This window comes from Grampus griseus (genome assembly GCF_964374135.1).
Source record: "Grampus griseus genome assembly, chromosome: 5".
In the NCBI taxonomy this organism is placed as follows: domain Eukaryota; kingdom Metazoa; phylum Chordata; class Mammalia; order Artiodactyla; family Delphinidae; genus Grampus; species Grampus griseus.
Genome location: NC_138998.1, coordinates 74496171 through 74518228, shown reverse-complemented (window position 1 = coordinate 74518228; position 22058 = coordinate 74496171). Strand labels below are relative to the sequence as shown.

At 45.3% G+C, this 22058-nt stretch overlaps 1 protein-coding gene across 12 annotated transcripts in view; it reads left to right on the top strand.

Moving 5' to 3' along the window:
* The window catches only part of KALRN (kalirin RhoGEF kinase), a gene marked incomplete at both ends in the record, with an annotated part of 639791 nt that overhangs the window by 55598 nt on the left and 562135 nt on the right, over positions 1-22058 (top strand). For 8 of the 12 annotated variants that reach the window (XM_082654658.1, XM_082654657.1, XM_082654660.1 and 5 more), the window contains one exon: positions 9656-9722. The exons of the other annotated variants lie outside the window; for them this stretch is intronic. In XM_082654658.1, the coding sequence (XP_082510784.1) occupies positions 9656-9722 (67 nt within the window). Of the gene's footprint in view, positions 1-9655; positions 9723-22058 lie in introns of those variants that run through there. 12 annotated transcript variants of the gene reach the window in all.

Below are 22058 nucleotides of genomic sequence, written 5' to 3'. Positions count from 1 at the left end.
TAAACGTTTGATAGAATTCACCTGTGAAGCCATCTGGTCCTGGACTTTTGTTTGTTGGAAGATTTTTAATCACAGTTTCAATTTCATTACTTATGATTGGTCTGTTCATATTTTCTATTACTTCCTGGTTCAGTCTTGGAAGGTTATACCTTTCTAAGAATTTGTCCATTTCTTCCAGGTTGTCCATTTTATTGGCATAGAGTTGCTTGTAGTAGTCTCTTAGGATGCTTTGTATTTCTGCGGTGTCTGTTGTAACTTTTCCTTTTTCATTTCTAATTTTATTGATTTCAGTACTCTCCCTCTTTTTCTTGATGGGTCTGGCTAATGGTTGATCAATTTTGTTTATCTTCTCAAAGGACCAGCTTTTAGTTTTATTGATCCTTGCTATTGTTTTCTTTGTTTCTATTTCATTTATTTCTGCTCTGATCTTTATGATTTCTTTTCTTCCGCTAACTTTGAGTTTTGTTTGTTCTTCTTTCTCTAGTTCCTTTAGGTGTAAGGTTAGATTGTTTATTTGAGATTTTTTTTGTTTCTTGAGGTAGGCTTGTATAGCTATAAACTTCCCTCTTAGAACTGCTTTTGCCGCATCCCATAGGTTTTCGATTGTCCTGTTTTCATTGCCATTTGTCTCTAGGTATTTTTTGATTTCCTCTTTGATTTCTTCAGTGATCTCTTGGTTATTTAGTAGTGTAATGTTTAGCCTCCATGTGTTTGTGTTTTTTACGTTTTTTTCCCTGTAATTCATTTCTAATCTCATAGTGTTGTGGTCAGAAAAGAGGCTTGATATGATTTCAGTTTTCTTAAATTTAGTGAGGCTTGATTTGTGACCCAAGATGTGATCTATCCTGGAGAATGTTCCGTGCACATTTGAGAAGAAAGTGTAATCTGCTGTTTCTGGATGGAATGTACTATAAATATCAATTAAATCTATCTGGTCTATTGTGTCATTTAAAGCTTGTGTTTTCTTATTAATTTTCTGTTTGGATGATCTGTCCATTGGTGTATGTGAGGTGTTAAAATCCCCCACTATTATTGTGTTACTGTCAATTTCCTCTTTTATAGCTGTTAGCAGTTGCCTTATGTATTGAGGTGCTCCTATATTGGGTGCATATATATTTATAATTGTTATATCTTCTTCTTGGATTGATCCCTTGATCATTATGTAGTGTCCTTCCTTGTCTCTTGTAACATTCTTTATTTTAAAGTCTATTTTATCTGATATGAGTATTGCTACTCCAGCTTTCTTTTGATTTCCATTGGCATGGAATATCTTTTTCCATCCCCTCACTTTCAGTCTGTATGTGTCCCTAGGTCTGAAGTGGGTCTCTTGTAGACAGCATATATATGGGTCTTGTTTTTGTATCCATTCAGTGAGCCTGTGTCTTTTGGTTGGAGCATTTAATCCATTCATGTTTAAGGTAATTATTGATATGTATGTTCCTATTACCATTTTCTTAATTGCTATGGGTTTGTTTCTATAGGTCCTTTTCTTCTCTTGTGTTTCCCACTTAGAGAAGTTCCTTTAGCATTTGTTGTAGAGCTGGTTTGGTGGTGCTGAATTCTCTTAGCTGTTGCTTGTCTGTAAAGCTTTTGATTTCTCCATCGAATCCGAATGAGATCCTTGCCGGATAGAGTGATCTTGATTGTAGATTCTTCCCTTTCATCACTTTAAGTATATCATGCCACTCCCTTCTGGCTTGTGGAGTTCCTGCTGAGAAATCAGCTGTTAACCTTATGGGAGTTCCCTTGTATGTTATTTGTCATTTTTCCCTTGCTGCTTTCAATAATTTTTCTTTGTCTTTATTTTTTACCAATTTGATTACTGTGTGTCTCAGCGTGTTTCTCCTTGGGTTTATCCTGTATGGGATTCTCTGCACTTCCTGGACTTGGGTGGCTATTTCTTTTCCCATGTTAGGGAAGTTGTTGACTATAATCTCTTCAAATATTTTATCGGGTCCTTTCTCTCTCTCTTTTCCTTCTGGGACCCCTATAATGTGAATGTTGTTGCGTTTAATGTTGTCCCAGATGTCTCTTAGGCTGTCTTCATTTCTTTTCATTCTTTTTTCTTTATTCTGTTCTGTGGCAGTGAATTCCACCATGCTGTCTTCCAGGTCACTTATCCGTTCTTCTGCCTCAGTTATTCTGCTATTGATTCCTTCTAGTGTAGTTTTCATTTCAGTTATGGTATTGTTCATCTCTGTTCGTTTGTTCTTTACTTCTTCTAGGTCTTTGTTAAACATTTTTTGCATCTTCTCGATCTTTGCCTCCGTTCTTTTTCTGAGGTCCTGGATCATCTTCACTCTCATTATTCTGAATTCTTTTTCTGGAAGGTTGCCTATCTCCACTTCATTTAGTTATTTTTCTGGGGTTTTATCTTGTTCCTTCATCTGGTACATGGCCCTCTGCCTTTTCATCTTGTCTCACTTTCTGTGAATGTGGTTTTTGTTCCACAGGCTGCAGGATTGTAGTTCTTCTTGCTTCTGCTGTCTGACCTCTCTGTTTTTTTTTTCTTTTATTGGCTTATCTGTCCACTTATATCCCATGGATTGAGAATTTCAACCTGGCATGAGTTTGTTTTCTATTGTAGGAGAATGCGCTAACTTTATGAAGTGCCTGCTCTGTTAGGTAAGGTACAGTGCTTAGTATTTTATATGTTATTTTGTTTTTTCCTTATGCAGGTTGTTCTGATTTGGTAAGGTCAGCCTTATCTTCATCCAAAAGATGAAGAGACTGAGATTTAGGGAAGTTAAGTCATTTGCCTCAAGTTAGTTAGCTAGAAAAAGATTTGGGATTTGAACCTAGTTAGTCTTATTTAGCTCAGGCTCTTTCCTGACACCTAGAAAGCTTCAGATTAACTGGATAAACAGATCATAAAGAGATTAGTTATAGAATTTATGGGAATCAATTATTTTTAAGAACCATAAGCAGAATTCATTTGCCAAAAAGTAAAGTGATCATGGCAATTGATTCTTTTCTTTTTAAAAATAAGAGTCAAGGAAGAGAGAATTCAAATTGGCTAGTGTGCAGCTACTCTGGTGCGTGCGTGTTAGAGTGGGTGTCAGGGCATTCAGGTGAGTCAAATATTGTGTTTGCCTTATGGAACACACACAAATTATACATTTTCCAAAAAATGAAAAAATGCAACAGTTATGGAAAAAAATAGTTTCGTTCTAGATATATGCTAGTCAAAATTTAGTATTTCTTTGATGGTACAGTGGGCTTTTTTTTTTTTTTTTGCGGGCCTCTCACTGCTGTGGCCTCTCCCGTTGCGGAGCACAAGCTCCGGACGCGCAGGCTCAGCAGCCATGGCTCACGGGCCCAGCCGCTCCGCGGCATGTGGGATCTTCCCGGACCGGGGCACGATCCCGTGTCCCCTGCATCGGCAGGCGGACTCTCAACCACTGCGCCACCAGGGAAGCCCGGTGGGCTCTTTTTGATCCTGTTGAACTTCACATTCATTATTATCAAGTGCAGTCAGAGTGGTCTGGTGCCTGATTTTCCTGGGCAGGTGTGCTGAGGGGGGCTGTTTAGAAAAGCTGTTGGAGGAGATGGAGAAGGTGTGGGATGAAGAGAGAAGGGAGGGAATGCTCCACAGTAGGGCTCCCCACAGGCTGAATGAGGCATGAGGTTTCAGCTGTGGTGACTGACAACTTAAGTTTTCCTGATTCTAAGTTGGTGCACTGTGGGAATTGAGAGATGGGAGGAACAGTTAAGAGAAGCCAAACCTCAGAGGAGTGAACGGCCCCCAGACTTGATGGCCCTTAGGTCACTGGGGCACACCGCCTCCTTTGATGGGTGAAGAAACTGCTGTTAGTAGAGGCAAGAGGGAAACGCCCCTCACTGGCTGTGAGGGAAACAGAGGAGGCAATAATGAGCTCTCTGGATTGCTGGGCCTCTTTGGTCAGGTGCTGAGTTGTCCGCTCTAACTATTTATTGTTTTTTTTTGTCTTCAAGACGAGCTACTTTCAATTTAGGTATTTGGAGAGGGCAGCCAGCCATGTTCTGGGTAGGAAGTGGGAGATCAGGGGAGCGAGCAAGGAAGGCAGAGGAGGCAACAGGTCCCTTGAGTTGCCTTCAGCAGGTCAGTTGACAGGCAAGCGCCCATGGAGCTTAAGGAAGAGAGTCATGGACCCTCCATCTTGCCCCCAGCATGCCCCACCCCCACTGCTCATCTGAGGCCAGGACTTCTGCTCCCCTTCCTTTTTTTTTAATGGTTGAATAAATTTACTTGTCATTCCAGATCATAATTTGCACAAATTAAGCTCTTTGACTTAAGAATATATGTGTGTGTGTGTGTGTGTGTGTGTGTGTGTGTGCACAAAAATCCTCAAAATAAAATGTTAACTTAGCACTCCTGGTGATGGTATAAATATGCCATGCTATTTTTTTTTACATTTCCCTTTTTAAAAAAAATTGATGTATAGTTGACATACAATACTATATTAGTTTCAGGTGTACAGCTTAATGATTTGTATATATTGTTAAATGATCACCACAGTAAGTCTAGTTAACATCTGTCACCATACATAGTTACGGATTTTTCTTCCTTAGATGAGAACTTTTAAGATCTACTCTCTGAGCAACTTTCAAATGTACAATACAGTGTTATTAACTGTAGTCACCATGCTGTACATTACATCCTCAGGACTTATGTATCTTATAACTGGAAGTTTGTACCATTTGACCCGCTTCACCCACCCTCCACTGCCCACCTGTGGCAACCACTGATCTGTTCTCTGTATCTATGAGCCTGGTTTTGTTTTCGGTCTTTGTTTTCCTTCCTTTGACCTAAGACAATATTTTTGCCAAAATGTAAATATTCCCTGAGGGTCTGAGTATTAAGCTCTCATCATGGAAACCTTACAGGGGATGAGATTATCACCATACTTTTCACAGGCCCAGGATGGGTGAGCTTTGAAAAGGCATGACAAGAGGGGGAGGCTCTAGCTCTTGGGGCCCAGGCTGGGGGTGTTGGGTGGCGTGCTGTGGTTGGAGACTCAGGGCAACAGTGGGGGTTCTGGCGATGGGTGGGCGAGGAATAAATGCTCAGGGGAGGGGTCGGAGAGAGACTGCATTTCCCCCACTTAGCAATTTGGTTTAGAGCCCGGTGTGGTGATGGGTCGTGTGGCATCTCCAGGCTACCCCCGCCAAGGGAGAGTTAAAGATCCCAGTGGAGGTCAGAGGTGAACAGGGATGAAAGCAACACAAAAGTAGGACAAGGCAGGCTAATTAGCTTCCGCCTTCCCCTCCTGCCGCCTGGCCTGATATTTGAGGTGACATTTAAAGCCACTGTACAGATGAATGCTTTCTGGAGCCTGTGGAGAGATGAGCCTGATTCTCAGCCTCCTGGCTGGCAGCTCCTCAGCCTCTCCGTCTGGGGCCCTCTATTGGGCCTTGAGGGCAGGCAGGACCTCCCTTTACCTTCCAAGAGGCTCTTCTAATTCTGGACTCAGAATCCTCCTCCCTACTGGACTCCTAGGATGTGTGGGAAATGAGGTGCACTCTAGAAGTCAACCAAAATAGTTCAGTGAAGTAAGAGAGGAGAGCAGGGACAGAAGCAGATAGATCACCGTTTCAGACTCCTCTGGGGAACTTGTTAAAAATGCAGGCCTTGGGGAGTGAGGCCCAGTTATCTGCATGGATAACCAACCCTCTAAGTTTATTCTGCTGCCCATTAAACTTTGAGAACCTCTGAGATAGAAGATGAACGAGGTTAGCTGGAAAAGGCCTCTTGGGAGAAGTGGACTTGAATTTCAGAGTGACAGGTGATACCTGTCTTAGGTACTGGCCTCAGGTGTGGACCTAGGGAGCCTGTTCACCTGGGGACACCAGGCTTTCACAGGAGAGACTGGCCAGTGTCCATCCCATCCATGGGTGGCGTCACTGAGACTATGTTGCCACAGGGCTGCACTTCACCACTTGGGTGCTAATCGCCAAGGGGCAGAAGTGGTGTGGGAGGTGGCTGAGGCTGTTGTCTGCTGGAGTGTGATACATGTTGCAACTGAAGCACAGCTTGTAGGCCACAATGGCAGCCTGGTGGAGCCCACTTGCATGGGCGGGGCAGCGAGGGACAGGGATAGTCTTCCCTCCGCTATGCAGACTAGCAACTGTACCGCCTCCCTTGTGGCCTTCCCTGGTCAGGTAGCCCTGTGTGTCCGAGAAGCTGGCCAGTGCCTCTGCGGGAACATGATTGCTTCTCTCCTCCCTCTGTGCTGCTTGCCTTCTGCGCCATACACTTGTGCTGGCTTTATCTGATCAGGAACACAGTGTTTCCACGTTGGGGCGGGCGGAGAGAGGGAGAAAGAACAGTGCCAAGTAAGAAGAAGGAACAGCGAAGAGAAGGGAACACATCTATGTTGTGACACCGAGTAACCGGTGATCATCCAGGTGGGCATCAGCCCTCTGGAATGGACGGGCTGTTGCTGGCCTGGAGATGCTCCTTGTTCCTGAGAACAGGTCCCTGTAGCCAGCCAGGTGGGTTGGAGGAACCATACCAATGGGAATGACCGTGCTTGCTTTGACCATGGTGAAAGAAGGAGCTGCTGCAGGAGTATTGTTTAAGACAAAATGACAACAACGACAAAAACCTAATAAAGGCCCCTCCTGGCCGGTGTCCCGTCCATTCTAACTGCACTCCAGGTAAATGACAGCTCTGACAATCTCTTGGAACATTTTATTCAACTTCTGGAGGGGCTGGATTGAAAGCATGGCTTACGAGGCTCTGTGGGAGTTGGAGAAATGAGCATTGGTGGGCTGGGGAGCTCCCAGGAGCCCAGCTCGATGCGTTGAAGCCAATCTTTAGTACAGCTGCTGGCTGAATGGGTTCATCCTGGCCCCGACCCCACAGCTGATGCTTATGGTCTTAGGTTCACAGTTTGTGGGGGAAGTTCTTGCATCCGTGTTGTTCTTTAACATCTTTATTCTCTTTCCTTGAACATGAGGCTGTGTGGAATGTTTGGCACTTGATTACTAGGAGGAGGGGAACAGGGCCAGCTTCCTTCTCCAGACCCAAGAATGGGGTGTGGAATAGTAGAATTAGCCCCATCAGAGTTGACACGGCATCCACACAGTCACTAGGACTTTCTGCCTCACAGACAGAGGCTCTTTCCAAAGCCCATCTCCGTCTAGGTCTCCTCATGGTGGGAGCCATGTGTGCATCCCTCACATCTCAGATTTTTCCCAAGTTGGGTTAGACAGAACCATCTTTGGCATTTTTATTTGGAGATGCTCTCCCTGGGCAGCCACAAGCCAGGGCCAAAGAAAAAGATGAAAGGCTGTCACTCAGGAAGAGACCACACGCAGGCCCTCTGCTGAGCCTGTGCTGGTGGCATGTCAGCCCTGCCCTGGGCGTCCTGCCCTACTGTGAGGGCTTCCGCCTCTCTATGAAAGACCTCACAGGTCCCCAGGGAACAATCCAGAGCCCCAGAAACTCTTCGGGAGGAGACAGATGGCACACATTCCTTCCGCAGCCCAGCCACCTTCTAGGTAAGCAAGTGATTTAACCTCTTGGAGCATGGACTTTCCCTTCTGTAGACTGGGGAACGTGAGTCCCATCCTACAGCCCTTGCAGGGTGGCTCGGGGGGCCAAGGGAGATGATGGGTGTGGAAGTACTGTGTGAGCTAAAACGTACTGCACACCTGAATGATGGAGCCTGTTATTCATGAAGGAGGGGGGAAGCTGAGGGTCAGTGCACTTCTCTGTGGAGAGAGAGGAGGAGGGGCGTGCATTCTTGTGTTAACTACACACTGGAGTCTTGTCCATTTAAGGTAATAGTAAAATAATACCACCAGAGCCTGCGAGGTAGCTTCTGGGAAGCGGTGTGTGCTCAGTCCCAATGCTGCCCTTCCAGAAGGAACCACGGGGCAGCGGTGGAGCAGGGGCAGGGCCAGACTTGTGGAGACTGTGGCTCTGCTGGCTTTCTCCCTCCCCCGCCTAGCTCCTGCCCCAGGACGTGCCTCCTTTTCAGTCTGCATCTGTCAGAATCTGCAGCCTGTGTCATCCTGGAAGCCTAAGCTCCCAGGAAGAGCTGACGCTGAGGAGGCCTGCTCCTGCCCGCTGCTGTTGGAGACCAGGAAGCCTGGGGTGCCAGCGTTTCCATTAGGACAGTGAGAGGGCGTTGCTGGCATGGCCTGGGCTGAAACAAAAGCGGTGATGAATATGCACGTGGCTGCCGGGTAGTTTTTAGGCTTGGAGTCCAGAGTTGTTCCAGACCTGGGGGTCCCCTCGGAGTTGCCTTGTTTGAGCAGGACTTCTGGTCACCTGGGGACACAGGCTTACCAGGCGGGTGGCCAGCACCCTGTAAAATGGGTTCCCAGCAAGGCAAGGCCAGGGTGCCCTGTCATCCTTCTACAGGCCTTATGTGGTGCCCAGGAACTGAGGTCCTTGCAGTCCACTCCTCTTCCTGACTTAAACATGAAACCGTGTGGGGTGCACGTGCCATTTGCCTCTTCACTCATTCAGTTAGTAAATACTCAAGCACTTGCAAAGTTCAAGATGCTTCAGGGGATGTAACGAAGATCACAGAGCAGATCCTGTCTTCATGGAGTTTGTGGTCAAGTAAGGGAGCAGTCCTGTACAGAGGAGGCCTTACACAAAGGAGGGAGTGAAATGCAGCATAGAGGGGGAGAAAGACGAGGGAAGCCTACCTGATTCTGTGGAAAAATAGGAGGATTTGGCCACGATGAAGTGGGGGCGTAGGGTGGCCATGCTATGGGCAGGGAGAAAGGAGCACATGCACAGAGGTAGGAAAGCATGGGATGTAAGGAGGTGTGGGAGCTGGAAATCTGGTGAGAGGATGAGGAGTTGGAGGGGAAGGGGGAACGAGCACTTGAGCACCGCCATTTACCAAGTGCTGGACCAGAAATGTTAGGTCCTTCCTATCCTGGGAGCCTCACAATAGCTTGATGAAGCAAATGCTGTTCTCTCTAGCTTTCAGAGGAGGCGGCTGGGGTTGAAGTAACTTGATCAAGGCCAGGCAGCTATTCAGTGGTAGCAGGATTTGAATCCATGACCATGGGACTCCAGAGCCCATGCTGTCTCCACGACAGCAGAGGGTCCACGAAGGGAGATAGGGTCTGTGGCCCTTTTCTGGTCACGTGGGTCCTGCACCCTTGGAAAGGAGGTGCCTGTGGTTCCCGAGGAACAAGGCAGTGAGGCTCCGGCTCTTTTGGTCTGGCCTCGGAGTCCAGGGTGGCTGAGCTCCTGGCTTCCCACCCCTGTCCTGTTAGGGAAGCCACTGGCCTCTGGCATGGGAGGCAGGGACAGCCAGGATGGCAGGAGATCCTGGAATGACATTCAAGATACGGCCTTGACTGTGGGTTTTCATTCCCAAGACCACCTCTCTGCTCCCTTCTTTGTGAAGGTGCTCCCTGGCCGCCCTCCCCCGCACCTCTGGTCTCCCTTTGGGCCCATGCAGGCTCAGTCCGCACAAGGCGGCAGTGTTCCGCACTTGTTCCTTTGTTGCTGTGAAACAGGCTCCCGGCACAGTCAGCCTCTGTGTGGGAGGACTGGTGGCTGTCTTCACAGGCAGGCATTTGCTTTGAGCAGGCTGCGCGCGCGAGCCCAGCGTCAAGTAATTCCGGCCTCCTCGAGTCGGCGGTGGTGGGATGAGGCTGTGCTGAGGGGACTGGCTGTGAAGGATGAGTTCAGGGGGGGATGACGGACCGCTTCTGGGACCAGTGGTATCTTTGGTATCTCCGCTTGCTCCGGCTGCTGGATCGAGGTATTCCTGGGGGGGAAAGAGAGAGAATGAATACGAGTGTGTGTGTGTGTGTGTGTGTGTGTGTGTGTGTGTGTGTGTGTAAGAGAGAGGGAGATATGCACACACAGAGAGATTTCTGACAGAGAGAGAGATAGAAACAGACACACACACACACACAGAAAAATGCAGTGGAGAAGGGAGCAGAAAGCAAGGAGGGAGAAGAGAGAATGAAACAGCCGAGAAGCCAACCCATGGAAAGTAAAAAAAGGCTGTTTTTCTGGGGACATTTTTTACCCAGCCGGGAATTGGGAGCCCAGGGCCATTTGGGGAGCATGTGTGTATCCGGATCTCATTTCTCGTTGGGTTGATCATCAAGCTGTGTACTGTAGTCAAAGACAAGTTAAGCCCCATCTTTCAGGGTTCTAGATGGAACCCTGAGCAGTTCAGCAAGGAGAATGGTCCCTGAGCAAGAGGCTGGGGGCAGACAGATGCAGGCTCACATCTCAGCTCTGCCACCACCAACTCTGTGACCTTAGGCTGATTTGTGTGACCTATCTAAGCTTGTTTCCCCATCTGTAAAATGGGTGTGGTGAGACCTATCTGCTGGGGTTGTTGTGGAATTCTTAGTTAATTCACACTATAAAACATGTAACATAATGTCTGGTGCATAGTAGGTGCTTTGTAAGTGTTCATTTCCTCCTTACAATGCCCCTCAGCATCATGGAGCTGTAGCACCTGTCCAGAGGGCAGCTGCCTTTGTGGTTATCTGTAGAGAGAGCCAGTACAGAATTTGCAGTTAGTGGAAAGGGAAGGGAAAGTCCATTTTATTCCTCAGGTTAATCTGACCTTAATACATTTTATCATTGAATATTCATGTGATTTAAATCTCCTGGTAATGTGATGCAAATCTAGACATTCTGGTGTAAGGAAAACCCACTGTTAACCTGGTTGAGTAATTGATTCTTTTCTTTCTTTCTTTTTTTTACAATGTTGAGTGTTATTTTTAAAAGCTTTGGCTCCTTTAAGAGGTTTTCGCAAGAACGATGTCAAATCCCTGATGGAAAAGGTGGCCCAGGGGAAGCTCTGCTGCACAGCCCAAGGTGTACTCATCTTCACCTTGAATAGTCGTAGGTGTGCCAGGAGGTCAATATCAGGTGGAAGCAGAGCACTATACACATAGCAGGTGAACCAGCGCTGTTATCAGGGAGAAATCAAAGATGGAGGAAGCCAAACCAGCACATTTGAAAAGCGGTCTCTCACTAGCACTGAGAACAGGCCAGTGGGAGCCCAGACTTGAGATGAGAGTGTTAGGAAGAGAGCCAGAACTTGTTACTGGTGGAGATCATAGACCAAGGGAAGGAGAAGGGGACCAGGTGTGAATCCCCCTTACCTGTGTGAACTTAGGCAAGTTACTTAACCTTTCTGTGCCTCCTTCATTGTAAAAGGAAATGATAATGACAGCAGTAGCACCAACTCAGAGGGTTGCTGTAGAGAAAGACTGTAAGCGAAATACTTATCCCAGTGCCTGGAATGAAGAAAATGCCCCTTAAATGTTAATTTTCTTTACCAAGACAGTTAATTCTCACTGTCTGACAGACATATTAGGAAAGACAGGAACATGTGGTGTATAATAACCAGGAGTTGAGAAAAGTCCAATTAAGAGTTGTTAGAGCTTAGAGATAATTTATACTTACATAAATTAAAACAAGATTCAAACCAACATATGATGCTAATTGTAAAAAGAAACTAGATGTTAATGTATAAGCTACATTAATAATAATTTGGTTTTTTTTTTTAGAAAATGCTTGAATCCATGAGTTGCAAACTTAGGTTCAAGTTTTGGCTTCATTACTTTCTCGGTGCCCTTGAATAAATGATTTACCCTCAAAATGACCCTCAGTTTGTTAATCTGAAAAATGGGAATGTTAATAATAATACCTATGTTATGGAATTTGGGGGAAATTTATTGTGTTAGTGCATGTAAAAACGTCAGGCATTCTTAGAAATGTCAGGTTGATGAATTTATGGCTTGATTGATTAAACTGCCCCCTCGGATAGCCAACGCTGGTTGCCAGAATGGTGCGTTCTTCCATGCATACTTCTTCACCATGTATGGCTGTATTTGGAAAGTTTATGGTCTTTCATAAACAGTGTTTCTAGGGTTTTCTTTAATGTGAGGCTTTAGACTAGCAGCTTCTGACTGTGTAGGGCCCCTTATTTCCAGGCTTTGGGGGGTTGGGTGTTGATCTATGTTGCCCAGTTCTGGTTAGTGGGTATTACACATGTACACGTGTGATGCCCACAGCCACGTTCAAGCAGAATTTTAGGATACAGCAACTTGCCTCTAGTAACTAACGTTAGCTGACTTTGTATAGACAGCGGCATGCTTTAATGTGGTGTGCTAAACTGAGCTAGCTCATGGGAAATGCTCAATAAATATTTGTTGAATGAATGGATGAATGATGAACCCGTCCTTCTACGCAGTGAACAGAATTCTCCTGGATTCGTCTTTAGTGTAACAGAATTTAGTTCCCTTTGTCTTTTTTAGGATTTTATGTCACTTCACCCTTATCATCGTCATGCCTCGTGTCATTTTGAAAGTAACAGACCTCAAGAAAGTGAGGAGGGAATAAGCAATGAGAAGTGGGAAATGATAAGTGTAGCCCAGGAAATTGAAATAATCAACAAACTGTGTGCCAGCCTGAGTCATTCTCGTGGCTGTGACTGGGGGATAAATGATCTGTGATTTGACACACCTAGGAAAAGGGAGGAAACATTGGAACACATCATGGAGTGGAAATAAACTTCACGAAGAAATGGCAGTGCATGCTTGGTGATTGCAGATGAATCTTTTGTCTCCCCCATCATTGTTCATTAAGGATAAGGATTTAAGAAAATAAAAGGGGTTGTTTTCTAGGACTTAACTATATGTGAGGATTTATACGATAATGAACTGCCAGGTTGTTCAGACATGATTATTTTGGTGATTTCTTTCATTAATAGCAGATGCTGTTTTTACAGTGTTTGTTACTGGGCGTTTGTCAACTCTGCTGATTGTGTTCTGTGCTTTCAGATGGTGACTGAGGAGGTGGTTCCTATGGTGGGGACTGTCCATCAAAAGAAAGGTGCTCATACAGATCTGAAACATGAGTGTGTGTATAAGAGAAGAGAAGTCACATTGCCTTTTGTTGTTGACTTTTGGTATATCCATGGGGACCAGACAAGTGAGGTGGGGGTTTACATTTCCTTGTTTACATCTAATTTTTTTTTGGTCGTGAAAGGGGAGGAGTGAAAAGACTGATGCTCTTTATTCATAGAGCATCGGGCAGTGTTTCCCAGTGTGTGGGAACGACCACCACTGGTAGCACATGAAACGATTTCAGGCAGTTTACAGGTATCGCTGGACGTTTTCTTGCTGGTCACTGCCTGGCACTGTCTGGAGGACACCCTGTTTTGTCCAGCGTCTGCTTCTGCTGTGCTGTCCCCCCCCTGCCCACACCCCATCCAGTGCAAGCCCTCCTTAGCCCCACCCATCCCTCAGATCTCCCCTCATTCCCACCTGTAGTCTCCCTTTTACCTTCTCACCAGGCCTACCTGGGCCTCACACTCTGCCCTGCCTTCATCTCTGGCCCCAGATGTCTGCCTCCTCCATCACCCCTGGTCCCTCAGTCCTCTCTGTCCCTAGAGTTCCTTTAAAGGCACAGCCCCATGCCACCCGTAACCCCATTCCACGACATTCTCTGTTATTCCCTAACCCATCGCCAAGACTTCATTCCTTCTCACCGCTATGCCTAGGCCAACTTGACCTCATGGATCCTGGGTCTCTCCCTGGGCCCGCCCATCCCTGATTTCTAACTCTGAGTGCTTTTTCCTCTCAGGAGCCACTGTCTTTTCTTCTCTTGCTCCTGCCTTTTTATGTTACCTTGCCATTACCCCCAGTCTACTAGTTTCTTTTAAAACCAAATTTAAGTAAAAGATGGAATTGATTTAAAGTGATATCAAGGAAATAACTGTAGGAGTTATGGGGATATGGTGAGATGGCGATAGAAGTACAAAAATGACTGGGATGTGGAAAACTTAAGTGATCTGTTGAATTTACATTATTGGCTTTAATTTCTTCTTGCTGCTTCGTCTACATTCCTGTACCTACCACAAAGTGTTTTGGATTCTGGGCCAGAAACCAACTGGTTCTCACCCCTGGACATATACTAGAATCATCTGGGAGCGCTTAGAAAGCATGATACCCAGCTTCTCCCTTCCCACCCCCCAACCCAATCCCCCCCACCCCCAGCCAACTAAATTAGAGTCCTTGGAAAGGAGGCTGGACATTGACATGTTTAAGGAGCTCTGCAGGTGATTCTAATGACAGCCACAATTGAGAACTGCTCATTGTCATGCTTTCATATGGAGACCAGAGAGTAAAGGCAAAAATGACTCTTCAGCAAAATAACAAAACAAATGAGAAAAGCAGTCACTCAATGAGAGTAGTAAACGTAGGCGTAAACATAGGAATGTACTAAGGAACAACATTTAAAAGAATGCAATCCTTTGGGTATAATTCATGCAGGTTTCTTCAGAAATTTCAGCTCTAACCATTTTCTTTCACTACCTAACTAAATCTTTTTTTTTAATTTAAAATTTTTTTTGTTTTTTAATTTTTATTTTATATTGGAATATAGTTGATTAACAATGTTGTGTTAGTTTCAGGTGCACAGCAGGGTGATTCCGTTATACATATACATGTATCTATTCTTTTTCAAATTCTTTTCCCATTTTGGTTATTACAGAGGACTGAGCAGAATTCCCTGTGCTATACAGTAGGTCCTTGTTGGTTATCTGTTTTAAATATATCAGTGTGTACATCTCAGTCCCAAACTCCCAATCTATCCCATCCACCCTTCCCCCGCCCCGGTAACCATAAGCTCCTTCTCAAAGTCTGTGCGCCTGTTTCTGTTTTGTAAATAAGTTCGTTTGTATCATTTTTTTTTAGATTCCGCATATAAGCGATATCATACGATATTTGTCTTTCTAAATCTTGACTTTCTTTCATATTCCTGGGAAAAAAAATTTACCTGTGCCCCAGGATGTTGTCTGGTCTCAGCCTGCCTTGGGTTTGCCACTCTCTGTTCTGGCTGCCTAGGGTTCTGGATTTTGGGATGGTGGTGTGTCACTGCAGATGTCAACAACCTTTCATTACCTGCTTAGAGTAACGTCAGTAGGTGGGCACTGCCCATACTCAGCTATAATTAGAGAAAGAAAAATCCCTTTCTCCCTTCTGGGTAGATGGTCAGTGAGGACAGTAACTTTCCTCAAGCCTCCATGGTGTTGGGCGCTTCTTCGGCTGGGAATTTACTTGTCTTTTTCACTAAAGCTCCCTCTCCCTGCGTGGCCATTCTCTGTTGCCTCAGTCTTCAAATCTACCAAACGTTCTATCCAAGCATGGACTCTGCCCAGGTGCAGTGCCCAGGCAGCTGGCCCTCATGGCCGTGGCTCTCAGAGCACCCTGATCTGTGGTCTTGTCCTTCCTGTGCCTGCAGCCCACTTGCTGGCCCCTGGTTTCCCATCACTGACGGATGCCCTGTCTTTGGCTTGCTTGCTGCTCGTTTATCCGCCCAGCACTGGCCACTGGCCGGCTCAGAGTTGGTGTCTTTGCTTAGTCCGTTCCTAGGCTGCCTTGGACTCTGGATACCCACCTTTGGCTTGTCCTCTTCTTGTTACCTGTTGCATATATGTGCCCAGCATGACATGCAGCTTCTTTGTGCCAACCTTTATGACTTGTTCCTCCCTTTCTGTGGCTGGCGGGGAAAAGAAAAGCACAGCATGTGTATGAAAGACACATAGACTGGTTCTCCTGTGCTGGGAATTTTCTAATAAGAGGAGGTTTGGTTGTAATCACCTTCCCATTTGAGCTGAATATTCATACAACACATAAAGAAGTTACTTTAACTTAGCTTTTACATCACAAATAGATATCTCTTATTCAGTTGGCTTCTGGCACAAAACCACTTTCCTAAAGGGACCTGGCCTTTTGTTCGATAAGCATTTTGAATATAGCACCCCTTGAAACACCATCTCAGGACAATTCCGCATTGCCCCATACCAGAACCTCCCCAGCAACCTTCCTATTTTCCTGTGCTTCCACTTGAAATGCCCGAAGCTTCCTCCTCTTACAGTTAACCCACATCCTTCCCCTTCCAAACCACATAGCCCCTATGTCCTCCAGAAAAAGCTCCCACAATCAATCATACCTGGTTCTGTTCACAGACTCGTGGGCACTTAGGTACAGGCCAGCGTTCTGCGATTCACGATGTGCTCCTGTGGGTGGTAGAAGGACACACCTCCTGGGGTGGTTGTGAGCCTTGAAGAAGTTAATATGTGTGGCTGGTGCCTGGTGTGAATAAGTGCCTCGGTAAAAGCATGCTCTCCTCCCAGATTTCGGTTGCTTTTAGGAGCTTAGTTGCTTCTGGGGGGTCCCTCTCTTTCACTGTGAGTAGAGCTTCTCTGAGGGCAGGTCCTTGTCTTCCTATCCCTTTGTATTCTCACCCAGACACCTAGTTCAAGGTTGTATCCTATTAGGAAACTGCGTAAACGGGGCTAACAGAGTATCTGAACTCCCCAGGGAACTCAGAGACGGTGCTGGTCATCCTGGAATTGTCAAGGGGGGTGTGGGGGAGAGAATTGTAATGATTTGACAGTTCCAACATCTTATCCCCCTTGGTCCTCACTTTGTCTCTGTGAGAGCAGTTACTTTAGTTCTCATTTGACAGGTAGGAAACCGGCTTATAGAGGTTAAAGAATTTGCTATAGTCACAGAGCTACTAAGAGGAGAATCGAGATCCAGGACCCCTGACTCTCATCTGGGATGAGTTCTCTCCTCTACCTGTTCTTGTACCGGTGGGTGGCCCCCCATCTTTCTCTCTCTCTGGCACATGTGTTGAACTGGGGTGTCTGCCCACCTTCCCTGTGAGCAGAGAGTAGAGTGTATCACCGGGATGCGATGTCTGTGGTGTGAGATCACTAGACAAGATATATCTAGGCCAAGTCCTGGGGGAAGGACACCGATAGCTGTGCTGTGAGGTCCCGGTGTGGTGTTTCTACCCAATGAGGAGGAGGTGACTGTGAGGGGAGAACAGTAAAACAGCACTTCCTGGGTGTGGCATGGCCTCCCAGTGCCTGTTCTTCTGTTGTGACATTTTCAGTGATGGCTCACAGCTGAGAGGCAGTGGGGGTAGCTGTGTGTCTGGATGGTCAGAAAGCCACCTGTGGGTTCCCAGTGTAGGTGATGGGTTTGTTCTTCACCTTGTGGATGGAGGTGGTATGTCACCAAAGTAATTGTCAAAACAATAAACAGTAGTGTTATTATTAGTGGCAGTAGTAATACTGTCTACTAAGGGCTCCAGGTATAGCAGGGAGTGTTTAGGGGTAGGAAGTAGGATTCCTGCCCTCAGGGAACTTACAGTTCAAACTCCTGAAAGATCAAGAACCAGCGGTAACTTCTCTGAGTCTCTGTTGGCCCTTCTGGATTACTTCTAAGAAGGATCCCTTCTAGCTGTAATGTTCCATGGTTCTATGTAGACAATACCTGTAATGCCTGCAAAATAATACACCTACAACACCTATAATATATCTGTGATTTCACAAGGTGTTTCATGTTGAATTGCTAAATGAGTGCTATGCATTCACAAGGGGGAGGAATAGTTGGGTCTGTCTGAAGGAAAGAGGAAATGTTCACTCCTTCAACAAGTATCTTCTGAGGACCTACTATAGGCTGTACCATATTCAAGGGCCTAGGAATACAATGCTGAAGATGACGGCGTTCTTGTCTTCATGAAGCTTTAGGGTTTAGCAGGGGAAATAGACACTAAGAAATAACACAGTAAATAATACAATGGCAGGTAGATTAAAAAGGAGAGAACTGACTTAAGCTTTAGTAGTACTTAATGATGAGGATGGAAGACAGAGAGTACAGACTGCCAGGAACATCTATGTGGTAAGAGTTAAATTTGGAAAGATAGGTTGGGGTCACCTTGTGAAGATTCTTGTTTGCATATCAGGTTAAAGGCAAATAATGGCAGAGCAGTAACGTTTAACTGTTTAAAAATGTATTGAACAATTTCCATGTACCCAGCAGTAGACCAGGTGCTGAGAATGCAAAGAAGTATAACATGGCATAACAAAATGCCCACCTCCTTCATGCAGCTGAAGTATGTCTATGTTTCTAGAGAGTTAGGGTAGGAGATGCGTGGTTTTGAGTCATCTGCCCCCAGAATGATAGTGAAATTGATATTAGCTCAGGAAAGAGTATAGAGGAAAATGTAGATTGGTTTTGGAAAGTGTGGACTTGGGGAGACAGCATCAAAGGGGTGAGAAGAGTATTCCTAAGGATAGGAGGAAGCCAGTATACAAGAAATTCCTGGGAGTAGAGGAGAAGGGACAGTTAGGAAGATGGGCAATGTGAGGAGTTTGGTGACTACTCACAGCATTGCTTCGGCAGCCATTATGAAGAGAAACCAGAGTGTGATGGGAGGAGGTGGTGACGATGAGACAGCAGCAAGCACATATTATTTGAGAAATATGTCAGAAAATGCAAGGTAAAAATAGAATGGTGGCTGATGGGACAGTAGGGTCAAGTGATAGTTCTGTTGAGGAAGGGAGGCTTGAATGTGTTTGAGGCTGGGAGAGGGTGCCAGTGACAGAGAGTAGTTTGAAAATGATGAGTAGAAATGGATCTATTAATCCATTCAAGAAATACTCATTGAGCATCGACAGTGCTATTTGCTGGGGATACAGCATGAATAAGGCATGAAATCTTCATGAAGTTTACATTCTAATGAGTGAGGCAGACAATACATGAGTCAAGCAACAGTTGAATTTAGAAGAAGAGCTTGTGATAAATGCTGTAAAGTGTGGCAATGACCTGGAGGAGGTAGGAGTGGGTTGACTAAGGAGTGCAGATGGAAGTGGAAGACTGGAGGAGGGAGAATGCTTCCTCTGCTGGGAGAGAGGAAGAAGGGGGTGCTTAGAGAGCTATTTTTAAGTAGGAAAAAGGAAATGAGGAAATGCAGTTCAGATGGCCTTGATATTCTTAGCAAAAGAGGAGGCAATGTCATGGGCTGAGACTGGAGAGGTGGGTAGTTCAAGACTTTGGATAGGTTCTTACCTGCTTCATTCAAGCCTCCAACAGTGCTGTGTGTAGGGGGTGTTATTCTCATTGTACAGGTGAGGTAGCTGAGGGGACTCAGAGGGACCTACAACTAGAAAATATAGGGGCAAGGAGTAGGTCTGTCACCTGGTTACTCAGCCATTGGATAGCTCAGAGGGGACTGCTAATGAGTGGAGCCTGTCAGTACCATCAAGAGATCAGTCCCTGCTCCCTCCTCTTATGCAAAATCCTATACTGTGCCCTGGGGGAGGTCGTTGGAGAGGAGATGACACCTGTGCAAGGTCTGTGTTAAAAATTGATAAATCAAGTCATCAGCATGTACTTACTATCATTAAGCGCACTGTCCTTGTGAGTATTTGGATTTTTAAGGATTTGGATAGAGCAAGGGAAAAGGGCATTCGGAGTAAGAGAAAATGCAATGCAAACACTCTAGTGATTCAGACAAAAGGTGTATAATCAGAGAAGGCTGGGGCTTTATCAGATAAAAAGTGAATTTCCTGGTTCAAGAGATGGTATTGGGTCAAATAAGATCAGTGGTGAGTAGGAAAAGGATTTTATTTCTCATTGTCTTTGCCTCCATAATTGTACCCTGAGCAAAAGAAAAAAGAGACAGAGTTGGAAGAGACCTCTCATTTAAGAGATGAGGAAACTGAGCCCAAAGAGATGATTTCGCTTTCTAAAGTCATACCGTTCGTTGTTGACTGAGCCTGCATTTGAAGCAAGGACACAAAAACTCCTAGTTGAGGCCTCTTTTCATTATATTCCCTGTGGTTTCAACTCAATTCTGCCCGTTTTAGCAGCCCCAATAGAATTATTGTATGTGGAAGAATGGGCAGACTGGAGAATTCATGGGTTTGAGGGGTGTCTAGTTTGGATTAGGCTTTTTAAGGCTGTAGGGAAAATTTCGAAGAAGCCCAGAAAGCAGAATTGTCTTTCTCTGTCCTCCCTTGTTATTGTCATGAAAAATAAGCTGAGTGGAGTTGGAAGTGGCACCTCCTGGCTCTCCCTGTCTACTGTAGAATCACACTCTAGAGAACTCAGCCCTGAGCAAAAGCAGAGGAGTGTCTTCCTTATAAACCCAGGCTAGGAGGAAGAACTGGCGTGGGGCTTTTAATCTACATTCATGCCAAATGAAATCTGTTAGATGGGATAATGAGCTCCATATTTTATAGACTATTTTAAGCCTGTCTCAAAATAAAGTACAGGACTAGGGGTGGAGGAAGGACGTAAGTCTTGGAGAAAAAAATGCCATGACTTACTCATCAGTGTTTTCATTTTAATGATCCCAACCCCAGTACAAGCCCCTCAGTGACACTGTAATGGAAACCACATTTTTTTTTCCTTCTGGAAGTTTCAGGATGAACACCGCCAAATACTTCAAGGCCTAATTAAGGTTACAAACTCCTATCCCCAGTAATACACAGACCTTTCACCCCAGGGGGCTCAGCTAGAGACAGTGTGGTTGGAAAGCAGTTGAAATTATAGACACTTCTTCCGCCAATCTCTGGCTCACCACAGCTTCTTTTCTGTGCCTTCCCCCTGTCCCTCCTCCCTCTCCTTCCTCTTAACTGCTGCCTCATCCCTGGGAAGGACTAAACCAACATGTAAGTAAATAAGAACCCCAGTGTTGACTCCTTCCCTGCCACAAGGAGAGAATCTCAGGCAAATGCTGCTGTATCTGCAGGAGGCTGGACAGGGCTGGCCGAGGCAGGACACATGTGGCAGCCAAGGGAGCCTGCCAGTAGTGTAGGGTACTGGGAGGGGGGGTGGTGCATGTGTCATCAGTAGGTATGGGAGGAGGTGGGGAATATTCTGCACATTACAGGCTGGAAAATCCACCTCATAGGAAGGTCTTGAGGACCCAAGAGAACAAGGTGGCCCCTTGTCCTGTGTTTGGACATGATGAGTTGCGAGCTCTCTCAGTTTGCATCTCCTTTGCCTTGGCAAGCTTTCTGAATCTACATAGATCAAAGTTAAGAAACTTGGCATGGCCAACTCGATTATGTGGGCTTATTTTTTTCCCCCTCTTAACCACATCTTGAACACCTGGAATACATAAGATAGTGGGAAACTTTAGTGCATGTATACAAACTCTCTCTCTGGCCAATTTCAGTCCCACCTTATCCATGTAGGAAAGGCTCTGGTTAGCACAAGGAACAAAGGAAGGACTAAGATGTGTGCCCTCTGTCTGCTTTGGTCCCATACTCTGCCCTTGATAGTGGTGATTCTGGGATAGAGCATGATGAGACCCAACTAGGTACTTTGCTTGTCTCTTTATAGATCATATCACAGCTCCATTTCTCTTCTCACTACCCCATCATCAAAGGGCAGATAGTCATTTTCATAATATTACCTTCAGAAGATGTATTAATGTGAGCACATTCTCCATTCATCTAACACGTATTAAATACCTCTCTGAGCCTCAGCTTCCTCATTGGAAGAACTAGGGTCATATCTATCTGTGGTCATCGTAAGAGCCATTCACTAAATGTTTCCAGCTCTACACCTTCCAGGCACACGATAAAATTGCACTTCCCTATACCTTTGGTCGTGTGACTTGCTTTGGCCAGTGAAATGCGAGCAGAGTCAGATGTTTCATTTCCATGTGGAAGCTTTAAAAGTAAAATACTATTTACCTTATTCTCCCAGTGTTTCATCAATTATAGGAGCTCTGTTGGGTTTTAAAGGCTCCATCAGCCTGGGACCATGAGTGACTATGAGCATAGTCCTCTGCTGAACCATTTCGAAGATGTAGTATGAGCAAGAAATACTTATTTTCTTCTGTAAAGCTACTGAGATTTTGAGGTGGTTTTTACCCATAGTCTACCAAGCCTGTATTGACTGATATGTACTACCTTTTAAGACTTTGTGGGGAATTACACAAAATTGAAATCTATATGTTGTGCATGCCAATAGTAGGCATTCAGTAAATGGTGGATACTTTATTCTCATTATGAATATCATTTAGGATGCATTTGGCTGCAGGTAGCTGAAACTAAACTCAAAATGACTTAAAGAATAAATAATTCTCCTTTCTTCCTACTTCTTTTCGTGCTTCTTAACAAGAAGTTCAGAAGTTGGGCCATTAAATCAGAGGCTCAGTATAACCAGATTCTCTCTTACTTAGTCTGCTTGGGTTCATTAGATTTCTGACATCTACAGGTTGTTGCAATTCATCAGTTTTGGAAAATTCT